Raw genomic sequence first — 27,447 nt, 5'->3', positions numbered from 1 at the left:
ACCTAACACCTGGTATCGATAGTGCTATGTTGATGGGAGGGCTTTAACCATCAATATAGCTCAGGGAGACAGAATACCTATGACAATCAGAGAAACATTCCCATCAGTGTAGGCAGAGTCTGATAAATGCTACTGTGGCACAGGTGCATTGACATGCCCTGAGCAGGGTTGAACCTAAAGGTTCAATCTAGCTGGTGATATTTTGGAGACCAGATTTTTTCCACTCTTACTCAGATTGAGTAATACCTTAGGGTATGTCTACACTACCACCCTAGATCGAACTAGGGTGGTAATGTAGGCAACCGGAGTTGCAAATGAAGCCCGGGATTTGAATTTCCCGGGCTTCATTTGCATCTCAATGGGCGCCGCCATTTTTAAATGTCCACTAGTGCGGACTCTGTGCCGCACGGCTACATGCGGCACGGACTAGGTAGTTCGTACTAGGAAGTGAAACGAGGAGTAACAGTAGTTCGGAATAGGAAGCCTAGTCCGAACTACCTAGTCCACGCCGCGTGTAGCCGCGCGGCACGGAGTCCACACTAGCGGACATTTAAAAATGGCGGCGCCCGGCGAGATGCAAATGAAGCCCAGGAAATTCAAATCCCGGGCTTCATTTGCAACTCCGGTTGCCTACATTACCACCCTAGTTCGAACTAGGGTGGTAGTGTAGACATACCCTCACTCTGCAAGAAGCCCTATTGAAATCAATGGCAGAACATGGCCCTTTATTTTGAGGGCATTTTATATTTAGATTGTATTGTAAATTAGAAAGATTTTATCAGTTGTTTATAAAATGCATTCTTTTGTCTCCCTAGTAAACTTCATATGCAACAGTTGATGCTATTTTAAATAGTTTTACCTAAATGAAACACTTAATTTAGAGAAGTTGCTTTAGGCATAAGGAATTAAAATTGTCACTTTTATTTCCTTTAAGACAGACCTGCAAGGGAAAACATCAATTTTACAAGGCTGAAAGGATCACTAATTGTCAGATTGCATTAACTCTACTTTTTTAAATTCACAACAGTCTTTGTTAAAAAAAAATTCTCAGAGGGGGTATAACAAAAACCACAGGATTGTAATTGTCTGGAAATTGCAAAACTCACATCTCTAAGCTTGTCTCTTAATAAAGCAATTGAAGAGAAAACCTTGCCAAGGTTTATTTTTATAGGTATTTCTTTGGGAGTATCAAGCAGAACTAGTCTTCAGAATTGGACTAATTTTGGAAGCAGTTCAGCTGTAGCAACTCTGCTGCACATGTACTACTCAGTCATGTTTCTCCCCCTCTGAAAGCAAATTGCACTAAAAAAAGAAAATAATTTCAATTAAAATTGAGAATAATAAAGCTGTATAACAAATCTCCTCAAAGAACAATAGGTAAAACTGAGAGACTATTATTATTTTTACCTGTAGTTTTCTCTCTTATTGATTGGGACCCATGTATCTGGTCAGGCACTGTTAGGAATTATCTAGCAACAAATAATATCCTCTAACTTCCTGAGCACAAGGCAAGAAAATATAAATATATGAACAATTGCTCAGATATAAGGATCTAGAAAGGACTCACAAAGGTCCTGAGTCCGCAATGAATTCCAGTTGGGCACATTCTGTCTGCTTAGTGCTCTTTGTAAAACTGGGACATAATATAAAGAACAGTGGTACAGACTTGCTTTCAAAACTAACCGAGGATCTAGATTTTCAATGGCTTTGTATTCATGGAGCAACATAGAGCAATTGGAGTATACTGGTAAGTCTGGATCCAAATGCTTAAGTATCTTCTCTTCAAAAATGGAATAAGAATCTGCGTAGATTATGCGTGGTCCTGGATTAAGTGAAGAAATATGGACTTGGTTAATAGGACTAGGGGAAAATAGAGCCCTTTGGCCTGTTGAACTCAGAGGTTAATCTAGGGATGCTCTAATGTGCTCTTTTAAACAGCAGGGTTTGGATACACACATGTGATCTCCTGAGTTTCTTGGGTTTGACTTCTGTTTGGTGCAGTACAGATACTTAGGTTTGGCTTCTTCCCTATAGGGGTTGGACAGCCAACTGGGCTCTGCAGACCTAGTATTCCTTTATGGTGCTCATTGCTTCCTTGGGCCCTTTCCTCAGGACTGTTGGCTCTTAGGACAGTTCTGAGAGAAGATTGTTGGATGAGGTAGTTCAGATTTCTCAGCTATTGTTCCAGGCTTCCTGCAAAGCCAAGCAAATAACAGTCCCCTCGTTACACTCAGTGAATATTCTGATTTTTTTCCCTACAACCATATCCACTGGAGATTTCTTATTTTTAAATGAAAACAGGGATTCCAGGACACATGATGGCAGCCTTTAAAAAGACACCAGTTTCCAACCCATAACAGGATGGGCCAGTTCAAGCCCTGTTTGAATTGTGCATAATTCTAAAAAGTTTCTTTTAATGTATCTCTTCTGTAGCTTTAGCCACTCCAAGTTCACAGTCTAGAATTGGAAACTCTGCCTTCTCCTTTTTCCTTTTCATTTTGCAAGTGTCCTCCTGAGGACATTGTGAAAATTCTGTCATGTTTAATATGAGGTGAATCAGATCCACTATCATGTCTAGGTAGTTGAACTGGAAAAGATAGCCTGAATTATTCAAGTAAGAACTTTCAAAGAGGGAAAAGTTGGTTTCTTCTTTTTCTAACAATTTCTTTTTGAGGTTTCCTGTGGCACCTTATAGACTAAGAGATTTATTGGAGCATAAGCTTTCATGGGCAAAGATCCAATTCGTCAGATACGTCTGATGAAGTGGGTCTTTGCCCATGAAAGCTTATGGTCCAATAAATCTGTTTGTCTATAAGGTGCCACAGGACTTCTCATTGTTTATGCAGATTCAGACTAACACGGCTACATCTCTGATACTTTTTGCGGTTTGACTGTATTATTTGGGGAGAAATCTAGTCTGCAGTATGTTTAAGTTTGAAGTTGATTTTTAATCTTTCATTTCTGAGATGATGAGGAGGAGTTGGGTTTCACAGAGTGAGGAACATAAGTTCTAAGAGAATGAGAACTCCCTAATTCTGGGAGTTGCCAAACAGGCCATCTTTAGAACTTCCAAGAGAAAGGTATCTTAGGCCACCTGACGTAGAAAATGTTGGTCAGCCACTACTAGTGACTCACCCTATATAATGCATTGATTTGTTTTGCAGAGTCCATCAATGGTACTTGACTGATTGAAATTTGATAAGTGACAGATGACATTCTGACAACCTCTGGTGAATAGTCAAAGTTTCAGATAGGGGATTCTGAGAACTCCAAAGGTCAGGTTTCTGTGTCAATAGAAATGTGAATTGCATCTGTCAGTCTGACATTGCTTTATAGCTACTTGATAAAACCTAAGTTATGCTGCTTGTTTTCTTTTTCTGTTGAACTACATGAGAGGTAAAATAAACTCATATAAATGATTTCCCCAAAAATGAGGAATACAGCCTCTTTCAAAATGGGGCATTTCTGTCGAAAATGCCCTGTCAAAACTGCCAGGTTCTTTCGAAAAGCCCAGTTTTAAAAAAAAGTGGTAGCTGCCATTATGCAAATGAAGCACGGGATATTTAAATCCCGGCTTCATTTGCCCTTTCGATACGTCTAATTTACATCCCTCTGCCAACAGAGGGGTGTAGTTTAGAGGTAGCCTAGGGGGTTATTCTTTAAAGGAAATAAGGTCTGAATAGACCATTCCAGAAGGACTGCCATTGCAGAGGCCACACAACATTCGCCTCTGTGTGAACCCACAGAAAGACAGGTAACAATTCAGTCCTTACTGAGTAACAGAGACAGAACTAGAACCTGTAAAAATGGACCTCTAATGTATGGCTCCCACAGGGTAGGCCTACACTGGAGCTGGATTAACTGTTAGAGTACAACTTTCCCCCCTCCCTTAGTACATAATCAAAATGCTAGTACAAGCCACCACTTACACTGTTACTTTTAGTCTGTTAGCTTGAGCAGAGCTAATGTATTTCTGACTACTTGAGTTGGAAAGCATGGCCCTGCTGCAGTGTGTGTGTGTATATATATATATAATATATATACACCCATAGTCTTCATTCTAGACTTCAAACAATGATATTCAGCTTTTCTTTTTAAAATAAAGGTAGGGATTGTTAGAAAGAAGAAACAGTCAATTCAGGTACAGATGGGGTAAGAGGACCACTTTATTGCCAATACATGTTTCCCCCGACCTCCCAATACAATGTTTTGAATGGCAATACTTTGGCACCAGATACACTCCTTTATTTATTTTAGTATGTTAATTCACATGTCTACCAATACTGCCCCTAAATCCTTATTTAGTAATGCTAACTTCTATACAATGAATATTAACAGTCAGGTGATCAATATCTTATACCTGCCCCTGTTTACTGTTTACAGGATTTTCAGTTAGATCAGCACTTTTCTACACTACATACTTTCCAAGTCAGCAGGTTAAAAAAAATACAAAGGATCTGATCCTGAAAATATTTTTACAGAGCAAGTGAGAAGACAAAACAAAGAAGATAGTATAACTATCTTTCTAGGCTACACGGATAAAGGGAAAGAGCATATTTATACATCAGAATGGACAATGGCTGCTCTTGCCAGACCCCTGACCATTATCGCCTTCCTGGACCCCTATTAATTCTTACATTTCCCAACAGAGATTTCATTGAGTATTTAGTAATATTAATATAAATACCCATCACTAACTTCCTTTTTGTGACCCTAATTGCTCACTAAAGGCTTACGGCTCAGGATAAAATTTTCAGAAGTGCCTAAGTCATTTTGGTGTCTAGATCCTATTTTCAAAAGTGACTTAGATATGAGGAGGGCCACCTTTTAGAAAGTATATAGATGCCTGAGACGCTCTGTGATTGAATATGATCATTTATATAATTGATTTTACCACTGCAATTAAATCTTGTACAATGTATGTCATGTAAGGTGTCAATGTGTTACCCAGGCTAGTGATTTAAAATGGAGTCTGCTGATCATTATCACCTCAGAAGTTTCTTCCCGCTATAACTACACGGAGGGATGCTTTGCACTCCACCCTCTGGCCTTTGTTCACGGAGCGCCATCCGCATGTGGTCTGGTCAAGGCTGTCCTGGTCTAGCACTAGCTTTTTCCCCCCTGTAGTGAGAGAGAATTCTCCCTTTTAAGGATTTTGGGACTGGTGTTATTGGCCCTGGGACTTTACCATCCATTGTTTGTACACACGTGGAGCCTCACCAAGCCGAAGGACTGGTGCCGAGAAATCCGGAGTGTGTCAGCCATGTGGAGGCGAGGATACCCCACTTCGAGGGACCTCCCTGCTGTCCTCCCTCACGGCTTTAAATTAGCCATGAGGTCACAGGTCGTAAGCATCCATCATCACCTTCCATTTCTTATTGTAAAGTATAGTATATTCCTTTTGTATACGGGATCTTTCCTATCCTTCTTTTCTTCCAGGTTAGGGTGGGACATTTACTGTTGTTCTTGTTGTTGATGCGTGTTGCTATCTATCTAAAATATATGGTTTGGCCCTAAATTCGTGTCTGACCTGATTTGTGACTACCTTTCCAATGGTGATAGATATGTGTACTAGGTCAAATCTGGCTTCTGTGGGGGAGACAGCATTAGGCTTTAATTAATTGCCCACAGCAATTGTTTACCTCAGCCTTCCGGGTAACAAATGGAAGGTTATGTTTTACCAAATATGCCTATCCTGGTTAAATCCACATATAATCTTTTAAACTGAAATTATGAATATTGGCTATTTACTTGCATTTTACATATGTATTGTGTACCCGGGTAACTCTGTACCTTACACAGGATTTATATTAGAAACAGATAGTTCCTAATATAACAACAGTTTTAATGGTTCATTAAGTATAACCAAGTAACAATGGGTGATTATATAAATTCATCCTGCCCAGCAAGCTTTTCCTTTGGATGCCTGAGAAAGAATACAGGCAATGGACGCCTTTATAAATCATCAAAGCATATAACAGCTTGTATGGTACTGGACTCCATCCTGGGCCAGTAATTTTCCATGATCTTTGTCTGTGAGCTTTGTTTCACTTAGTAAAATTCCATGCACATGGCCAAGGATTTTAAAAAGGACCCAAGACATCTCCTTTATTGTCTTCATTTCCCGCTTCATTTCTCTGAATTTCTAACAAGGAAGAGAACCCAAGGGTGGAATGCCTAAGGAGATTGCATTTTGGACTTCTTGTTAACCAGTGTGGTGATATAGAAGTTCACTTTTGTTCCTGACTTGGGATAATGCAATGCTAGAATAACCACCAGTTTGGAGTGAGCCTCTCCTCATTTCTCAGTGGTTTGTCCTGGATTTGGCATCTTCCACTGTGATCCATGGAGGAACAGTGCCAGTGCCTAAATATTTGAAAGGTGCCTAGTGGGATTTTCCAAATATCCTCGGTACTTCAGAGGCAGCAAATTGGCATTAGCTGAGCTATCCTGCTCAAGTTGCACATCCCACTAGGTGCCTAAATACCTTGTAACATCTGGCCCTTAGAAGTCTATATATCATTAAAAGTCAATAGGCCTTAGGCAGCATCTTTAGAGAATTTCCCCTTGAGCTAACTCTCAATGTTAAAAAATATTTATTTCAATTTGATCAAAAATAACAATTACACAGACTTTGTATAGAGTGGCTAAAGAAAACAACAGGACAAAACAATGTATTGATTTCTTACAAACAGAAATTAATTCATAGACTTTTTCTTATGCAATTGTAGGTATCACTAGGCAAAAAAAAAAAAAAAAAATCAGAAAAAAATGCCAATACATATGAATAGATTTTCAAAGACTTTATAGCGTGTCACCATAAAAATCAGATTTCAAGACTGGAAAATAATAACATTTTCAAAAATTATTTAGATCTTTCCCTAGAGAGTCTAGACAGTAATATTAAAAAAAGCCTCTTATTTTAATTGAACTTCATTCCAGTGTTGCAAGGTTTGTGTGGATGCCACTCACGTAAAAGGTTCTGCCTAGGCTCCAACTGTAAAATCAAAGTCCTACAACACATAACAGGTACCTCTATGGCAATCCTTGTATTATTGTGTCAACACAGTAATGCTCAAATCCTCTTACTATAAACAGAAATATACAAAGAACTAGATCCATAAAGGGATCTAGGTGCCTAATTGCAACTTTAGGTAAGAAAATCAAAATTTTAGATCCTCAAAGCCCCCATTCAGCTACTGCTTAACCCCACTGGGGGGTGAATTCCTTTGCACCTATTCTTCTACTGGGGGGCCATGCTTTAATTCTCAAGAATTTAGAACACATCTAAACTCTGGTGGGAGACTCAAATTATCTTACCCATAGTGCTCACTTTTCATAGCAAGCCCACCAACTCAAGTTTTATACAAAATGGGGAAAGGGTGGTTCTCTTACATGCAATTATGCAATGACTAGCAGACTGATGTAGAATGCAAGAGAGCTGAGTTCAAGTCCTGATTTCATCTGATGTAAACAGGAGCTTGAACCCAGAGCTCCCCTATAGGTCTGCCTAAACACTAGGGAATGGAATATTCTGGCACTTTTCTTTTCTGTTGAAGCTCTCCACTATTTGTACAGAATATCTAAATAGTCACTGCAAGAGAGAGATATTGACTCTTGGCCTTTGTTTAAAGCCCTCACCAAAGAAAGACAGGATCCAGGCCCTGCTCCACCTGGTATTCTCATGCCAAACCTAACCTAGTGACAAAATTAGGATGATTAGGTGTCTTGTTTCTAAATGGACAGTCCTATATTTAAGACCCTCAGCAGGCATCCTGACTTTTTCATAAAAATGGGCAAATTGTCCCATATTTTCTGTTTGTCCCACATCGGTACTTGCAGTCCTTCCCCCTCTCCAGATCAATAGATCTTCCATATCCTCCTCCTTCCTGCTCTCATCACTATGAGGAGAACCAGCCCTTGGTCAGAGCACTGAGCTCATGAACAGCCTGGCCAGAAGGCTACTACCTTCCCACATGGGCTCTGTCTGGGCTGATGCCCCAGAAAAGCTTAAGACCTCCCACTAGGCGTGCTTGCCAGAAGGAGCTGAGTTGTGTGCACATCAAAGTTCTGCACGATGCTAGAGCGGGGTAGCCTCACCTCCCTTCAGCTAAGCTCTCGTGGGGTGTGTGCATGTGTGCATGTTTGTATTAATATACAACCTGTTCACATCCTGAACTTGCAGGCTCCATAGCAGAGCAACATATCCTAGTGAAGCAGGCATTCTCATAGGAAGTTGGAGACCCAACATGAAGCACCTGCTTGATATCAATCAAAAGGGCAAGGAGAAATTGAAGTCAGGTCCTCCACTTCCTGGGTGAGTAGTTTTACCATCATACTAAACCAAATAGGGGAGACAGTGGTGTCTCTGTCAGTATTGTTTTATGCAGGATTCTATCTGGCATGCTGCTTCTGAAATGTGGTGGTGGGTATGCTTGCTGGCAAATTTTTAGGCATCTTGGGGACTTTAACAGCAGAAATATAAGCACTTTGGGACTTTTGGTGCCTATCTAAGCAGGAGTTCTGAGGATCCAACTTATTTATTTCAGCGCCTAAAGTAGAAGATAGGAACTTAACTCCCTTCTGAAAAAAATTACCTGTTATATCTGGTTCAGTTCGATACTACATTTAGCAGCAAGCCTACATTTTGTAAATGTGACTAGCATAGGGTATGTCTACACTACCCTCCTAATTCGAACTAGGAGGGTAATGTAGGCATACCGCACTTGCAAATGAAGCCCGGGATTTGAATTTCCCGGGCTTCATTTGCATGAAGCCGGCCGGCGCCATTTTTAAATGCCGGCAGTTCGAACCCCGTGCCGCGTGGCTACACGCGGCACGGAGTTGCTAGTTCGGATTAGGCTTCCTAATCTGAACTAGCTGTACTCCTCATTACCCTCCTAGTTCGAATTAGGAGGGTAGTGTAGACATATAGAATAATCCTCCCAACAGCAGAGAAGAATTATATTAATGCAAGAGTCTTAAAAGGACCAAGTTAGTGCTTATCTACATGACTTTGTCATAAGCACATATAATTCCTTTGATTTTGAAAATTAAAAATCTTTGGAACTGTTAATAACTGCTAACTTGCTGTAAAGGCCATTTGTACTGTATCTTTTAAAAATCCCAGGAAATTTGACAGGTGAGATTAGATGAGGGTGAAAAGGGCCACTGTATAAGAATAGGCAGGCTGACAACAAGCACAAGTAGCCTTTCTTTTTCACTACAGATAAAAATATATTTTATTTTTGATCCAAAGAGAACTTTCTTATCTCCTGTTTTTCTATCATAACCTGTTATGATGTGCCTAAAGTATGATATGTCTTTTGACAGTAAACAAAATATTGCTTTCCTTTGCATGCTACAAAGCCATTAAATGCCATCTTTACCAGAATTCCCTCAAGAAGAGCCTCCCAGATTTCTAAGGTGTTAAACAGGGCATTCATTCACGTCTTTGGAACAGATTCCTAGAGTACTTGTTGACATTGTCGATTTTATAGTAAATAACTTACTATTAAAACTAATTGTTCAATTTGAAAGAAATCTGAACAGGATTATGATTGTGCTGTGCACTTTCTTTATTAAGGGTATAATCCAGAACTCATAAGAACATAATATAGGAGACTGGCCATACTGGGTCAGATCAAAGGTCCATCTAGTGCAGTATCTTGTCTTCCAACAGTAGCCAATACCAAGTGACCCAAGAAGCAAACCAAACAGGTAATCATGTAGTGTTCCATCCCACATTTCCCATTCCCATCTTCTGACAAACAGAGGCTAGGAACATCATTCTTGGTTAATAGCCTTTGATGAGCTTATCCTCCATGAATTTATTGAGTTTTTTTTTTAAACTTGTTAAAGTCCTGGCTTTCACAATGTCTTCTGGCAAGGAGTTCCATAGGTTGACTGTGTGAAGAAATATTTCTTTTATTTGTTTTAAATCTGCTATGTATTAATTTCATTTGGTTAACACCTAGATCTTGTGTTATGGGAGCAAGTAAATAACTTTTCCATATTTATTTCCTCCACACCAGTCATGAATTTATAGAGCTTTATCATATTTCCCTCTAGACTTCTGTTTTCTAAACTGAAAAATCCCAGTTTTATTAATCTCTCCTCATGGGGCAGCTGTCATATACCCCTAATAATTTTTGTTTCATGTTTCTGAAGTTTTTTCAAATGTCAAGATATCTTTTTTGAGATGAGACTACCACATCTGAATTCAGTATTCAAGATGTGTGGGTGTACCATAGATGTATATAGAGGCAATAAGATATTCTGTCTTATTCTCTATCCCTTTTTATTATTCCCAACATTCTGTTTGATTTTTTGATTGCTGCTGCACACTGAGGCTACGGCTACACTGTAGCCTTCTTGTGGAAAAACTTATGCAAATGAAGTGTGGCAAGGAATATTGCTGTGCTTCATTTGCATAATTAATTAGCAGCTGCTTTTGCACAAGAGGCTGTTGCGCAAAAAGGACCTGTGTAAATAGCTCCTTTTTGCACAAAAAACCCCTCTTGCTCAAGAGCCGTTCTTCCTGAAAAGATTTTCTGCAAGAAGGATACAGTGTAGCCATAGCCTGAGTGAATGTTTTCAGACAACTATCCACCATGACTCCAAGATCTCTCTCTTGAGTGGTAATAGCTAATTTAGTCCCCATCATGTTATACGTATAGTTGTGATTATGTTTTCCAATATGCTTTACTTTACATATATCAAAATTAAAATTCATCTGCCATTTTATTGCACTAGTTTTGTGAGATCCTTTTGAAGCTCTTCATTTTGAAGCTCTGGGGATATTTAAGAGCAGGTTAGATAGACATCTATCAGGGATGGTCTAGATGGTGCTTGGTCCTGCTGTAAGGGCAGGGGATTGGACTCATTGGCCTCTCGAGGTCCCTTCCAGTTCTCGTATCTATGATTCTATGATAGTTTGCTTTGGACTTAACTATCTTGAGCAGTTTAATATCATCTGCAAATTTTGCCTTTTCACAATTTACCACTTTCTCCATATCATTTATGAATATATTGAAAGGGATTTGTCCCAGGATGGACCCTTGTGGGACATCACTAGTTACCTCTCTCTATTCTGAAAATTGACCACTTATTCACACCTTTTGCTTCATATCTTTTAAGCAGTTATCAATCCGTGAGAGGACCTTCCCTTTTCTCCCATGACAATTTACTTCAGAGCTTTTGGTGAGAGATCTTTCCAAAGAAAATCTCAAAATCTAAATACACTATATTGCCCATGTCCACATGCTTGTTGGTTCCCCTAAAAGAATTCTAGGAGATTGGTTAGGTGTGATTTCCCTTTACAGAAACAATTTTAAATTTCCCTCCACAAATTATGTTTATCTGTGTGTCAGACAATTTTGGTCTTTACTATAGTTTCAACCAGTATGGCAATTAGACTAATCAACCTGTAATAGTGAGGATCAACTCTAGAACCCTTTTTAAAAATTAGCGTCACATTAGCTATTCTCCAGTCATAAGGTACAGAATGAATAGGTTACAAACCAGTTCGTAATTTTGTAATTTCACATTTTAGTTCTTTTAGAACTCCTGGGTGAATGCCATCTGGTCCTGGTGACTTGTTGCTGAACTCAGTTGGAGTTCTCTGCTGCAGCCTAAAAGTCTTCTGATAAGAGTAGGCTTCACAGAGATGATGATAGAAGGGCCTGTACTATCTTTCCTAGGGACTTTCTGCAGCTAAGGAAGATGCTTTTCTCTATAGCTATTTAATTTCCACCTCCTTTTTTCCCCAGAGAGGGCCATGTTAATTAATCATTTGACCCATCACTTTTAACGTGTAATTACAGCACAGGCATTGGACAATCAGCCTGTGGTGAGTTCCATATGTAACATTGTTTCAAAAATAACAAAACAAGATATAGAGATAAGTTGTAGAATTACAGAAGAATGAGATTAATCATCATTTAAAAGGCATAATTACATATTAGATATCTAATTAAGGAAGGAACATCATTAAAATGCAAGACCCATAGGCTGAAGGTTGCAAGATTTTAGTTTAGCTATTTTAGGCCTTGGGGATAAGAAATGCTGATGTAAGTAAGTGACTGAAGAATAACCCAATGACATAGGATTATGGGAAAAGAGGTACGAAGGGGTAAAATGAGGCACAGAGGAACATCTGTCTCTAACATATGTCTTAACTTCGGGATACTGATGCTAATGAGTCTAACAGGAAATATATGCAACCTTTAGTAAATGAAGCCCCTCAGATTTCTAGAGGCACATATATAGGAGGATGTGAAAATATTTGTAGTTATAACTGGATAAATCTTGTGGTTGTATAAGCCATGACATTCACAACTCTGTTGGTAACTTTAAAATTGAAAACACAAAGGGAACATTATTCTTATGCTTGTATGTGTTACTTGCCTATGGTCTCATGTGTACCTAATGAGCTCTACATCTAAAATAGGTAGAGGTAACTCTGTTCAACTTTAAACAGTAGCCACCAGAACCACACCCTTGATGGCACAACTTAACATAATTAAAACTAACTTAAAACAAAAATAAAGGCTGGACCAAGTAGGGATCTGAAGAGTTGGTGCCTCAGAGGTGTCTGTTCTTCCAGTTCTGCACAGTAATGGCTGTGTCTACACTGGGCCACTTATTCCGGAAAATCAGCCGCTTTTCCGGAATAAGCTGCGAGCTGTCTACACTGGCCCCTTGAATTTCCGGAAAAGCAGTGATGATTTACTGTACAAAATCAGCCGCTTTTCTGGAAAAGCTACGCTGCTCCCGCTCGGGCAAAAGTCCTTTTTCCGGAAAAGCTTTTCCAGAAAAGGGCCAGTGTAGACAGCTTTTCCGGAAAAGCAGAAGAAACGACAAAAAGCGGTTTGCACGGCGCGAGACCCTGTAGGAGCCCTGAACTTCCTGGTAACCCGAGCTCTTAAAGAGCTTGGAGGCTGCTGGGTGCACGTGGCAGGAGCATGCCTCAGACTTGCAGCCTGAGGTTTTCTATGGTGCCCCTGTCCTGCCCAGCGAGCATCAAAAGGCACCCATAGCAGCTCTGGGTGGAGAGCCACCTGCACCCCCAGCTCAGGAGGCCCCCAGGGGCCACAAATGGTGGGCCCCATCCTGGACCCCCAGGGAGCTGGAGACCTTCCTGGACCTCTGGCAGGAGGAGGAGGGTCTCCACGACCTGCACTCCAGGCGGTGGAACGTGGATATATACACGCGGCTGGCCGACAACCTGGCGCAGCAGGGACACCTCACCCGGAACTGTGAGCAGGTCCGCTCCAAGGTCAAGGAGCTGCGGCTGCAGTATGTCTGGGCCAGCGAAGGCAGGGGGGCAGGACCAGATGCCTGCCCGTACTACGAGCGGATAAATGCCTTTGTGGGCCAGCCAGCCCCGCAAACCCCGGGTGTCCCAGTGGACACGTGCCAGCGCCCCCCCCATCGTCTGACCCACTGAGGCAGGGGAGGGAGAGGAGAGTGGCAGCGTGTCCGGTGGAGAGGAGGCCAGCGTTGCCACCGCCCAGCAGGCCCCCTCCAGGAGCTCCTCTGAGGCCGAGGCCGGGGAGGAACCCACTGGTGAGTCTTTGCAGTTTGCACTCCCAAAGGGTGGGGACGGAGGGCGGGGGGGGGAGAGGAGCCAGGTGCCCAGAGGGAGGAGGGGGAGAGCATGTCACTCAGGCCACGTGCAACCACATGCAGCCTGGTGACCGAGCAGACAGATCAGGGCAGAAAAAACAAAACTCAGGGAAAAGCAGTTGGGGGCCAAAGGGTGGTGTCCCCAAAAGTCAGAGGGCAACCACTGAACCTGCTAAGGGTGCCAGTCCCTGGCAGAGGTCCCAAAGCACGGGAGCAGGAGACCAACGGCTGTCCGGCGAGACCCCTTTAAGCATGTGTCTGAACGGCGCTCTGGCCCCGCCCCTGGAAAGGTCTGGTGGCCTTTGCCCTCTTCAATATGGCTCCGGGCTTCTGCTTTTCCGGAAAAGCGCGCCGCCAATGTAGACACGCTTTTCTGGAAATACTTAAAATGGAAAACTGTTCCATTTTAAGCATTTCCGGAAAAAGGTGCCAGTGTAGACACAGCCTAATGGAAAGATCCACACATGTAGTTATGCAGTTTCAGAAAAAAATCATCTGTTAATTTTTTGGGGTTTAAATATAGTAGGAAATATTTGCTAAAACCATTTGCAAACTTTTATACTGTATTAGCAAATCATGCCCCACTCAGTCTGCCAGGTTTGACATAACAGTCAGTTAGGTTGTGTAATGTGACATGCTGACATAATTGCAGCTGTCATGTCATCCTAACAATAGACCGTATCTGAAAAAATGGAAAAAAGAAAAAGATATGACTCATAATATCATAGAGAAGATAATGATAGATATCAGTAAAAATTTGCTCTGGCTAATTAAAATAATTTTGAAATTACTGTAATTATGTAATTGAGAATTACAATTATTTACATTTGTATACTATTAGAAAAGCCCTATAGAATTTAATAGGGATGAAACCAATAGAAGTCTATAGAAATTTAATAGCATTATATAAAATTGCTCTAATATTCTATAGAAATAAGTAGCCAATAACATTCTTTTTATGGGATTTTGTAAAACCAACTTACAGGAAAATTCTATCAATTGTCTAATATATATATATATTATCAAGTAATTAAATTCTAGAGGATGGCCCCATAAGGCTGGTGTCAGTTGGCTTGAAAGACTCCAAAGGAAAATGCAGTGCTATATTTATAAATCAACACACAGTTTTATTAATATACCCCATGGAGAATGTGCAGAGTTACAGTATACGCTTGGGCATTTCTAGAGAACAGCTGTCACTGTTATTTTGTGCCCCACTATTACTGATTGTAGAAGTACAGCAAATGATTGTTATTGCTATTATAGTACAGCAATGCAGTGTTGTTATATCCATGCTGATTCTAAGATATTAGAGAGACAATGTGAAAAAGAGCTTTGTGTAGCTCAAAAGCTTGTCTCCTTTACTAGCAAAAGATGGTCCCATAAAAGATATTATCTCACTCACCTTATCTCTCAAATACAAATAATGAACACAAATAATGCAGAAATATTTTGTCCAAATTTTAGTGTTACTAAAAGCATCTAAAATCTAAGCTCTGACATTACAGAATGCTGTCACATTATGAAAAGTAAAAGATGTACATTTTACTTGTCACTACCGCTGAGCACTGTCAGCTTCCACCACCTTCACTGGGCTCTTAGCACCTTGTAAGTCTGGGCTCTAAATTAAGATCTCTGTAATTTCCAACTGTTAACCATGTTGTGCAGGCCATGCCCAAGAGAAACTCCTTGCTCAGGAAGGTCTGGATGATTGGGTTCCTGGGGAGCAATTTTTTTCTGATTGTTTCTTCATGATCACATCAGATTTGCCAGAGGTAATTTGACACATATGTAGACTTTGTGATTCATCCTATTTATAACAGATACCTTTCTGTCTGAGTTCCCTTCTTTCTGAATTAAAAATAAGCTGGAAAGTGTAACCCAGCTGTGAAATTCTTTAGTAACTAAGGAGCCTTCAGTAATTTAATCTATTAAATATTTTACAACATAATGGAGGAATACGCCCACTTTTTACTTTTTCAAACTGATCTTGTAAAGAAACATACACAACTATTTAAAGCCTTTAAAACGAAGAACTCATGAAATTTAAAATGTATGCACACATCATGAGAAAATATCACACATTCAGGAGGAATTCACTTCATGAAGATAAAGTGAGTTTTATCTGAAGAAAGTTAAAGCCATGTAGGGGAAATAATATAGCTGCCAGTTACTTATCAATGGAAATTCAGGGTTGGAGAATACAGCATGAGGAGGACAACTACCAAAATACCAGCTATTGACCTAGGTCATCTCCTGCTGTGGTAAAACCTGCAGCAGAGGGTTGCAGATAGGAAATCTCTCTTTGCAAATATCCATTCATAACATCCTGTCAGTAGTTATGACTATTCCATAATACACTTTATGGGTATACACTTTTTTCCCCAAGGTTTCTTTTAATTTAAGGTTTATTAGAGCCATCTAACATGGTAGTCTATAATGTTTTAGAAAAATAAGAACATGGTATATACATTGGATTAATACTTATTTTTAAAATATATCTAATATGTTTTAAAGATACAAATGAAATACCATGAGGTTAGGCCAGCTAGAAGTGTGTGAACAAATTGTTTTTGGTTCACCAGCAGTTCTGAAAAATCCACCATGAGTCAGATAAAACTCAACCCCAAATATTTTTAATTTCTCAGTTAATTGAAAACACTAAAAAAGTTTCGTTTCAGCTCAAATGAGTTTTGTTTCACTCAAAATATTTTATGTAAGATTTTAAAATAAAAGTGAAGAAAATGAAAGGCTAGATTAATAAAATGAGAGAAGGCAGAAATGCCCCCTTCCTTCTTTCTGACTTTAATGCCAAAGGTTGTGTCTAGACTACAGGGTTTTGTTGACAAAAGTGGACTTTTGTCGACAAAACTAAACCTGCGTCTACACTACCGCTGAGTTCTGTCGACATAACGTCGACAGAACTCAGCAGTTTTGTCGACGCTGGTAAACCTAATTTTACGAGGAATAACGCCTTTTGTCGACTGAGTTCTGTCGACAGAAGGTGTTATTGCATCTAAACTGTCCTTTGTGTCTACACTGCCATGTCGACAAAGCATGTTGCTTTGTTGACAGAACTGAATGTAGTCTAGACGCTCTTTGTTGACAGAAGCTTTGTCGACAGTATCTGTTGACAAAACTTCTGTTGACAAAAGCCTGTAGTCTAGACATACCCAAAGAGTGCAATAGTTAGGACACCATTTAGGATGCAAGACACCCAGACATGAGTCCCTGCTCTAAGGTAGTAATTTGAACCTGACTCTCCTTGAAATGAAGGGTTAGATTAATAAAACTGTTCTGGAATAGGACTTGTACTCAAGTGCCCCATAGCATCTCACTGGCTATTCTAAAGTGAGCTGCTCTCAGTCTCTCATGCCAGAGTGGTTCCATTTTGTATAAAATTCTTGAATAGGTATTGATTAGGCAAAAACATAATTCTACTGCCTGGGGGTTAAGGCCTGCACCTGGGAGGTTGGAGTCCTACATTTAGACCCAGTTCCAGAGAAGGAATTCAAAGCATTTCAGGTGAGCATCCTAGTACTAGCTTATTGCATGTGAGATCAACATCATCACTAGGGCTATGTCGAGACTGGCATGATTTTCTGGAAATACTTTTAACGAAAAAGGTTTTCCGTTAAAAGTATTTCCGGAAAAATGTGTCTAGATTGGTCCCGGAGTTATCGTTATAACGATGTGCTTTTGCGGAAAAGCAGAAGCCCGGAACCATTTTGAAGAGGACAAAAGGCCACCAGACCTTTCCGGGGACAGGGCCGGAGCTCCGTTCAGACACGTGCTTAAAGGGGTCTCACCGGACAGCTGTCTGTCTCCTGCTCCATGCGTTAGGGCCTCTGCCTGAGACTGACAGCCATAGCAGGTTTGGTGGTTGCCCTCTGACTTTTGGGGACACCACCCTTTTGTCCCCGACTGCTTTTTCCTGATTTTGCTTTCTTGTGCCCTGCTCTGTTTGCCATGGAGCCGTGGGTGGCCATGTGCCTGCTCTGGCCCCTGTCAGCCATTTTCGAGTGCCTGCAGCTGGTGCTCCAGGCTGGTGCCCTCGTCTTTCAGGACCAGGAGGCAGAGATCGCCTTCGACTCCCTCACCAGGGAGGTCATGGCGTCCCTATGGCATCAGCACCCCAGGGTGGAGAGGCCACTCTGGAGATTGGACACCAGTACGGACTGGTGGGACCGGCTGGTCCTCGAGCAATGGGATGACCAGCAATGGCTCTGGAATTTCTGCATGCGAAAACGGACAGTCCTGGAGCTGTGCGCCTGGCTCACCCCTGTGCTACAGAGAGCCATCACCCGGCTGCGTGCACCCATCCCCATCGACAAGAGGGTCGCCATTGCGCTATGGAAGCTGGCCACCCCGGACAGCTACCGCTTGGTGGCACAGCAATTCAGGGTGGGAAGATCCACCATCGGTGTCATCGTGATGGAGGTAAGTCCCAGGGGGAGTGGGGAGTGGGGTGCAGGGAGGGTGTTGCACTCCATACCCAGGGGCAGCCAAGACTCCAGGCTGGGTCACCCAGGGGTTTGGGCCGTCCCTCCCTTGCACAGGCCTGCTGGTGGGGCGGGGCGGGCCGTGGGGCGAGGGGACCCTGGTGTGAGTGTGTGTGTGTGTGTGTGTGTGTGTGCATGAGGACAGAGGGAATCATTGGGGCGGGGCCCAAGGGAGCACACTCTCACCCCTGCCTTATGTGATGTGTTCCCTTGTGTTTCTCTGCACCCTTATGCATTTTGTCCATGCCATCAATGATGTCCTGCTACCGAGAGTCATCCGCCTGCGCGATGTGAATGCTACACTGGCTGGCTTCATTGCCCTCGGGTTCCCCAACTGCGGGGGAGCCTTGGATGCAACCCACATCCCCTTACGACTCCCTCCCATCCCCTCCTCTTCACCCCCTCTTACCTCTCCCCAATTGTAAAGCGTCAGTTCCAAGCACATCGTCCGTCATCGTGAATGTTCGTCGGGTGTGTTGGGCGTAGTTAGGGTTTTTCTTTTTAGTTTAGGCTAGGGTTTAGGCCACCATCGCCTGTCTGAGCTGTCCCAAAGAATAGGAAGAGGATTCGTGGTTCGTGCGGAAGGCTTGAGTCAGCGTACCCGATTCCAGTCGTCTTCGAGGGATCTCCTGGCTGTTCCTCTCCCAAGGCCCGGAAGGACCAAAGGACTGAGATTGCCAACAACACTACAATCATCCCCTGCTTCTAGACTATGTTATGTATTTCTTTTGTGTGCGTCTTTTAACCTTTCTTGCTTGTTTGTTATCTATGTTAATATAGTTGTGGTTTAAATTTTACTTAAAAGTATCAGTATTTATTTATGCACCACAAACCAATGACCACTTAAAGGGCCGACCAGTGATAGATACAGATTTTGGTGTCCGCATTTAGTAATCCTCTTAAATTTAGTTGGCTAATTGGCATCTCAATTCATTTATTACAGTTACCTCGAGTAACACAATAACCAACACAGTTTTGCTTTCAACTGAAAAATTATATATTTTTATTTATAAGGAGGAGGGGGAGGAGGCCTTCAACTGGGACGGGGACGGGGAGGAGCTACTCCTGGGAGGGGTGGCCCCTGCGGGGGTGGACCTGCACGTGCAGGGCAGGCCGCATCGGGGCAGCCTGCACGGGGAGGTGGGCAGGAGGAGGAGGCATTGCAGGGGCGGCAGGAGGAGGAGGCATTGCAGGGGCGGCAGGAGGATGGGGCAGTGCAGGGGCATTGGAGGAGGGGGCATTGCAAGGGCAGGAGGGGGCATGGGCAGTGCTAGGGGAGGGATGGCGGGGACATGGGGTAAGGTCATGCCGTAATGTATGGCATGCGCTATGTGTGCAGTGAAGGTGGTGATGGAGTCAGCCATACGCGTGCACTGGGCCTGGAAGGCAGCCCAGGCCTCCTGGCGCCACTGCAGGTCCCCGTGGGCGCGCTCGCGAATTGAGGCCTCTATTCGCTCGACCGCCTGCACATGCTGGCAAAGGAGCTGGTCCTGGTGGCTGAGCCTGTGCCTGCGTGGTTGGGCAGCTGGGATTGCTGCTGCTGCCGGACTGGAGGGTCTCTGGCTTGTGCTTGGTCCCGCTGCAGAGAGGAGAAGAAAGGATGGGTCAGTCATGCAGACCGGCTACTGTCCCCACACCTCATGCTCTCCACCCCTGAGCCTAGGTGACCCCACAGTAATGTGGCTTGGGCCCACTCAGTTCCTCCCCTGCCCCCCGTGTTGTATGTTTGCAAGGAGGACCGGCCCTGGAGTAGGGTCCTCCTCCATGTATTGTAACCACCGGTCTGTGTCCTGGCCCCGTGGAGGGCGGGAGGGCGCTTGTGTTGTGTTCACCTGTGGAACTCCCTGCCGGTGGAGACTGTGAGGCTTTGGGCTAATCACTGGTGTTTGACAGGGAGTGAGATGCATCTCCACACAGTACCTGGGAGCACATCTGGCAGAGGTGGTCTGGGCTCTAAGACCCCCATCGCGTGGGATATCTTCTGGAAAGAAACCAGAAGAGTGACTGGGGGGAAGTGTCCCATCCTTGCAGCAAAACTCAGGTGGCCCTAAGGGCGGCCCGAGCACTTCCCCTCCACACTATCCCTCACACACGTAGCCCAGGGACATGTGTGGCCGCAGTGGGGACTTCCCTCGGGGAGCCAGCGAAGGCACCGGGAACAGGCGAGGGGCTCGGTGGGGGCCACTTTCACAGGGCTGTGATGCTGCGGTTTACCCAAGAGCAGCTGGCTGTGCCTCACAGCCAGGCATGGGACAGTGTGCCGTTCTGCGTGCTGCACCCTTGGTGGAGGTGCGGGTTCTGGGCTGAGTCCCTGGGGCCCTGGCCAGTTCCAGTCGGCATCCACCCTTCCCCTTGGTCCCACCGAAATGTGTGTGAGCAGCACGGTCCCAGACATGCCCTGCAGCTGCCTGCCGCGGCCATGTGCCGCTCGGTCACCAGGCTGCACGTGGTTGCACGTGCTGCTTGCTGCCTAATGCTACACAGCGAGCAGCTCACGTGGCCTGAGTGACATGCTCTCCCCTTGCCCCCTCCGGGCGCCTGGCTCCGCCCCCCCGTCCCCTGCCCTTGTGAGTGCAAAGTGCAAGACTCACCGGTGGATCCTTCCCAGGCCTCGGAGGGGCTGCTGGAGGGGGCCTGCTGGGTGGCGATGCTGGCCTCCTCCTCCGATGCTCTGCTGTCTCCTTCCCCTGCCTCAGTGGTCCGGGTGATGGGGGGGCGCACGCAGGTGTCTATGGGTACGTCCGGGGCTTGCGGGGCTGGCTGGCCAAGGATGGCATGCAGCTGGTCATAGTGGGGGCAGGTGTCTGGTCCTGCCCCCCTGCCCTCACTAGCCCGCATGTAACCCAGGCGCAGCTCCTTGACCTTCGCCCGGACCTGATCGAGGTTCCGGGCTGGATGTCCCTGCTGGGCTAGTACCTGGGCCATGCAGCCATAGATGTCGTCATTGTGGCGCCGGGACCTGGTGTCATAGAGGCCCTCGTCTCCTCCTAAAGGTCCAGGAGGGTCTCCAGCTCCCTGGGTGACCACAAGAGGGCCCGTCGTTTCCAGCCCCTGGGGGCCTCCTGTGCTGGGGATGCAGGTGGCTCAGCACCCTGAGCTGCCATGGCTGGCTCAGATGGCTGCTGGACAGGGCAGGGGAGCCGTGGGTTGGAGGTCTGAGGCACGCTCCTGCCACATGCGCTCAGGAGCCTGAGACTGCTTTAAGAGCTCGGGTTACCAGGAAGTCCGGGGCTCCTACGGGGTCTTCCGGCATCCAAACCGCTTTTTTTGCATTTTGCCTGCTTTTCTGCAAAAGCGTTAGCTAGCTGTCTACACTGACCCTTTTGCACAACAGTTTTTCGTAAAAAGGACTTTTGCCCAAACAGGAGTGGCAAAGCTTTTCCAGAAAAGCGGCTGATTTTGCACAGTAGATCATCAGTGCTTTTGCGGAAAATCAAGCGGCCAGTGTAGACAGCTGGCAAGTTTTTCCGGAAAAGCGGCTGATTTTCAGGAAAAACTGGCCAGTCTAGACACAGCCTAGTAGTTTTGTGAGTTTTTCCAAAGAACCAAAATTGTTTATTTTGATAATATAAAACTGATTCATTTTGAAACCCAGAGAAAAACAAAACATTTGTGCCAAAAACATTGACCAAAATCAACCCCAATTTGCTAAATAGTTTGGTCAATCTAAATCTGCCTTGTTTGGTAACAAAAACAAACAAACAAAAAGGTTAATTGAAAAATATTCACCCAGCTTTCCTGCAATGCAAATACCCAACATGAATTCACCTGAAATCAGATCCTCTGTTTCCTATTTATTTAAAATATGGTAAACAATGCAACAGTCTTGTTGGAATATGCTATTGATAGCAGAGAATAAAATTTATCATTTGGAAAAAACAGAGACTATTAATGCTGTTTTCTTTTTCAGAAGAACTTCATTTCACAGATTCTCAGCTGCTCTCAGAGTGCTTGATCAGTTCACAAACAGGCAAAGTTAATTAATGATTTCAATTTCAAAGCACCTTTGATTAACTGAAGCCAGTACATAGGGAGGCAAACTACTTTTCATTAATGATTCTTTTTATCGTTTCTATTATAAAATGCCTCTAATTGACAGCACATATTTTCCAAACAGCCTGTATTATTAGATTAGAAAACTGACGCTGTTCACATCTGGGTACATGAGCAAAAATAATTAAATTTAATAATAATGAATAAAAAACTCACAGTAATTCATCATGCTACTATTGTAGCATGAGCAGTGAAGTCTGAGTGGGTGCCAAATTAAAAAATGAATCCATAAAAATACGCCAATTACTGTAACTGTAATAAAATTTCAATCCCTGTTCAAGTGAATATGAACCATAATAATAATTCTGAGACTCAGTGGGGTCTTTGGAATTTACATTCAAAATTGCCCCCAAACATACTATAGAAATGAGTAGTGTTGTTTATTAGCTTTAGAGATCATATAGAGCATAAGGGTGCATCTACCCAGCAGGGCATAACTTGAAATAAGCTACGCAAATTAAGCTATGTCAATTAGGATATTTCAAAATAGCTTATTTTGAAATTGGGAATGTCTACACTGCACTTATTTCGAAATAGAGCACTCTTCCTCCGACTTCCCTTACTCTTCATACAATGAGGTTTATAGGAGTTAGAATAAGAAGTCCTCCAGCTTGGCAGTATTTTGACATTAATTTGAAATAACTGCCTGCTGTGTAGATGTGGACTAAGTTATTTCAAAATAATGCTAGTTATTTTGAAATAATGTTGCTGTGTAGACGTACCCTAACAGGGCAAGTAAAATAGTCCTTTCCCCTCTGCATGGCTGCTTACAATATCTAAAAGAATCTGCAACTTAGAGTTATTGTGCTGTTGCTAACAATGGACTCAATATATGTTACACATTTTCCTCCAAAACATTATGGCTGCGTCTAGACTGGCAAGATTTTGCACAAAAGCGATTGCTTTTGCGCAAAATCTTGCCGCCTGTCTACACTGGCCACGAGTATTTGCGCAAGAACACTGACTTTGTACTGTACAAAATCAGTGGTTCTTGAGGAAATACTCCGACGCTCCTGCTCAGGGATAAGCCCTCTTGCGCAAGTATTCTTGCGCAAGAGGGCCGGCGTAGACAGCCAAGTTAATTTCTAGCGTAAAAAAGCCCGATGGCTAAAATGGCCATCAGAGCTTTCTTGCACAAGAGAGAGTCTACACTTGCAGGGATGCTTTTGTGCAAAAGCAAATCTTTTGTGCAAAGGTGCATGCTAGTATAGATGCTCTCTTGCGCAAATACTTTTAACAGAAAAACTTTTCCGTTAAAAGTATTTGCACAAAATCATGCCAGTCTAGATGCAGCCTATCTGTATACTGAAAGCTTCTATAAGAACACAAGAATGTCTTCTCATTGTGGCCAATACCAGATGTCCCAAAGGGAGTAAACAGAATAGGTAATTGTCATGTGCTCCCTCCCCTGTCACCCATTTGCAGCCCCTGACAAACAGAGGCAAGGGACACTATTCCTATCCATTCTGGCTAATAAGTATTGATGGACCTAACCTCCATGAATTTATCTAGCTCTTTTTTGAACCCTGTTAAAGTCCTAGTCTTCACAATATCCCCTGGCAAGGTTTTTCCACGGGTTGGCTATGCACTGCATAAAGAAATACTTCCTTTTGTTTGTTTTAAATCTTCTATCTATTAATTTCACTTGATGTCTCCTAGATCTTGTGTTATGGGAGCAAGTAAATAACTTTTCCTTATTCACTTTCTCCATATTTGTCATGATTTTATAAACCTCTTTCATATCGCCCCCGGTCTCTTCTTTTCTAAGATGAAAAGTCCCAGTCCTTTTAGTCCCTCTTCATATGGGATCTGTTCTAAACCCCTAATCATCTTTGTTGCCCTTTTCTGAACCATTTTCAATGCCAAAATACCTTTTTTTGAGATGAGGTGGCCACATCTGTACACAGTATTCAAGATGAGACTATACCATGGATTTATACAGCAGTAATAAGATATTCTTTGTCTTATTCTTTATCTCCTTTTTAATGATTCCTAACAAATTCTGTTTGCTTTTTTGATGACTGCTGCACATTGAGAGGATGTTCCAAATGCACATAGAGTATGATTCTGATTACATAATCATCCTGCATTCTTCTTAGTTTTGTACGCAATATCATTTGTCAAGCTTAGGAAATAGGGATGAGAATCAATAGAGAAATCTGTGGCTATGTCTACACTACAAAAAAAGTTGGAAAAAGATACTCAAATTGTGAACCGCAATTGTGAACTGCAATTAACGTATCTTTTTCTGCTTTTCTTCCAAAAGAGGCTTTTCTGGCATTTGGCCCATCTACATGGGGCCAAATGTCAGAAAAAATCCCTCTCTTTCAGAATATCCCTTCTTCCTTGTAGAACGAGGTTTACAGGGATGCAGAAAAAACGCACCTGCTTTTTCTAAAAAAAAATTTCGAAAAAACAGATGAGTTTTTGACAAATCAGCTGCTTTTCCGGAAAAACTTGCCAGCTGTCTACACTGGCCGCTTGAATTTCAGGAAAAGAACTGACGATCTAATGTAAAATCATCAGTGCTTTTCTGGAAAAACTATGCTGCTCCCGTTCGGGCAAAAGTCTTTTTCCGGAAAACTGTTCCGGAAAAGGGCCAGTGTAGACAGCACAGTAGTGTTTTCCGCAAAAAAGCCCCGATCGCGGAAATGACGATCGGGGCTTTTTTGCGGAAAAGCACGTCTAGATTGGCCACGGACGCTTTTCCGGAAAAAGTGCTTTTCCGGAAAAGCGTCCTGCCAATCTAGACACGCTTTTCCGAAAATGCTTTTAACGGAAAACTTTTCCCTTAAAAGCATTTCCGGAAAATCGTGCCAGTGTTAGACGTAGCCATAGTGTTTAAGCAGCGGAGATGCATTTATCAATATGAGGACTGCCTTACCTTGTTCCATATGAAAGAGAATAAGCCTTGCAAGAGTGACTTTCATGATGGACTCTCCATGACCAGTTGCAGAGACAGCACCAACAAGGTTGTCAGCATAGCCACCTGAACCTGTTTACAAACCGCATGTAAATTCTATAAAGCAGTTTAATCTTCACATCTTGGCAACTGCAGCACAAATGTTTGTAAACAGAGCAAATTTACTCTCAGCTATTGTCACATAAAAGGCTTTGAAATGCTTTAAATTATCATTTTACACCACAGCAAATAAAATAAAATAAAATTAAAATAGAACTTATCATCTGAAGCCTACAAACCAAGAAGCAAGCAGACACTTTTGATATCAGGTTTCCCCACTGCTCCCACTTCAATGAAATTCCTTACCGTGGTAAGGACCACTCTGATGAGCCAGAGTTTGAAGGACTGGGTCCAAAGAGCTGTTAATATTGTAGTATCATCCAAAACAAAATATAAGTCCCTTTCAGGATAACTGAGTTCTTTAGTGTAAGTTAATTATTCAAATCTGAATTTCACAGGACCTTCATTTCTCTGAATAACCTCCCCCGACACACAACATTTTGGCTGATACAGTACTTGGCTTTTTTCTATTCCTTGGGCACTGGAAAGTGAGATAATTTCCCTTGCTAATTCCTCATCAGAGTGCACAATTTGAAAAAGGATAGCAATTACATTTCATGGACATTTCATTCTCAGAACCTATTTGCAGAAGAACATTACAGAAGTAATTAATGTGCCTTGTCCAGGGAGGGGTCAAAGGAAAATATTGCCTCAGGCACCCAGATGTAGTCACAGCTCATTCCATTCTTTGGGAGCTAATTGATAAACCTCTCCTGCATGTCCATAGCCAACCGAGTACTGCGCTATCAATAAATCATTCACTACAACTAAAATCACCATTATATATAGTATTCTCACAAGTCCTATGCACTAATGTTGCATATTTCTTTGGAAAGACCTATGTGCAGGAGCGAATTTCACTCTATGGGCTTGTTTACACTAAAGAGAAGATCAAAGCAGCTGCAGTCAATCCTCCAGGGTTTGAATTAGCAGGTCAAGTGAAGACATGCTAATTCGAACGGAGAGGGACAGTGCAGTCGATGCTGATAGCCCCACTTCTACAAGGAGTAAGGGAAGTTAAAGGGAGAGTGTGCTCACTTTGACTTCCTACACTGCGGATGGCACCAAAATTTGAGTTAAGGTACTTGGACTTCAGTTACACAATGAACATAGCTGAAGTTGCATCTCTTAATTTGAATTTATCCCCTACTGTAGACCGAGGTATATCTCTTTTTCACCACCATGCACAGAAAAAGCTTTGACAGCTGTCCTGAATCTGTTCCCTTTCCTGCCCATACTCTTTGGAAAAAAAATATGTCAGCCTTCTACTGGTATACCAATGAGGCTGCATAGAAATAATTTCTGTCTCTTTTCCCTAAAACAAAAGTTTTCTACTTACATTTAGCTTCTCTTAGCAGTATGAAAATAGGTAGCATGTATGTGTTTTCTGAATATATCATGTAAATAGAATGAAAAAAAAAACCACTTGCATAAGCAACACTTGCTACAAGTAAATAGTTTTTATTTGTATGAATTGAGGTCTCATCAATGAGCTCAATTATCAATAGACCTACAAAATTTGCAAGAGCATCCTTTTTCACTTACTGAGATCTGCATTTGTGCATTTAGCGTATGCATATGCAAATAAGATTTAATCTAAGCAGATATATACAATGGAGGTATCTCAAAATCTATGAGCACATATAAAAAGGCTGGTTGAAAATATGACCTAAAATATTTGTTTAATAATTAATACTATTAAAGAATATTCATATAAAATAAAGATCTTTTCCCACTTACCAGATATATATTTTAAAAAGTTAAGTTTGTTTCCCCTTGCTTGAAGAAAATAATTATTATGTAGAAGGGATTATAAAAGTCCATTGTAAAGATTGTAAATGTGTTGTTTGCTGTATCAGAACAGCTCCTAAATATCAAACAGTGGCTTGATGACCATGATATTTCTAGAATACAAATACAGAGCATATCATCTCAATTCATTATTCATTTATATTGACTTATCTAGTGCTGCTAGCCACTGGAAGTGTTTGCGATTTTTTCATAATTTATGTAAATCCCAAACTATGATTTTCCATGTATTAGAGATTAGAAATATTTCTCTTCTTTTAAGTAGTCAAAAGGAGTTCTTATTTTCAGAGAAAATTTTATTATTTTAGCTGTTTGATGGCTTATATGGAATGACATAGTGACCTCAGTCCAGTTCCTTGCAGAGAGATAGTCACATTACAATCTCACCATAATAGATCATGCTCCCACAAATGCTTTGGTACATTTTTAGTA

The 27,447-nt window shown here is 42.4% G+C and overlaps 1 protein-coding gene across 1 annotated transcript in view; it reads right to left on the bottom strand.

Annotated features, from left to right (window-relative positions):
* Positions 1-27,447, bottom strand: part of LOC149524645 (isoaspartyl peptidase/L-asparaginase-like) — a 73,003-nt gene that overhangs the window by 9,883 nt on the left and 35,673 nt on the right. The window contains exon 4 of the mRNA XM_089776924.1: positions 25,069-25,179. Within this exon, the coding sequence (XP_089633050.1) occupies positions 25,069-25,179 (111 nt within the window). The remainder of the gene's footprint in view (positions 1-25,068; positions 25,180-27,447) is intronic.

This window comes from Pelodiscus sinensis, chromosome 3 (genome assembly GCF_052426305.1).
Source record: "Pelodiscus sinensis isolate ZL-2025 chromosome 3, ASM5242630v1, whole genome shotgun sequence".
In the NCBI taxonomy this organism is placed as follows: Eukaryota; Metazoa; Chordata; order Testudines; family Trionychidae; genus Pelodiscus; species Pelodiscus sinensis.
The sequence above is the reverse complement of the archived record's forward strand: the minus strand, read 5'-3'. Positions and strand labels throughout refer to the sequence as shown.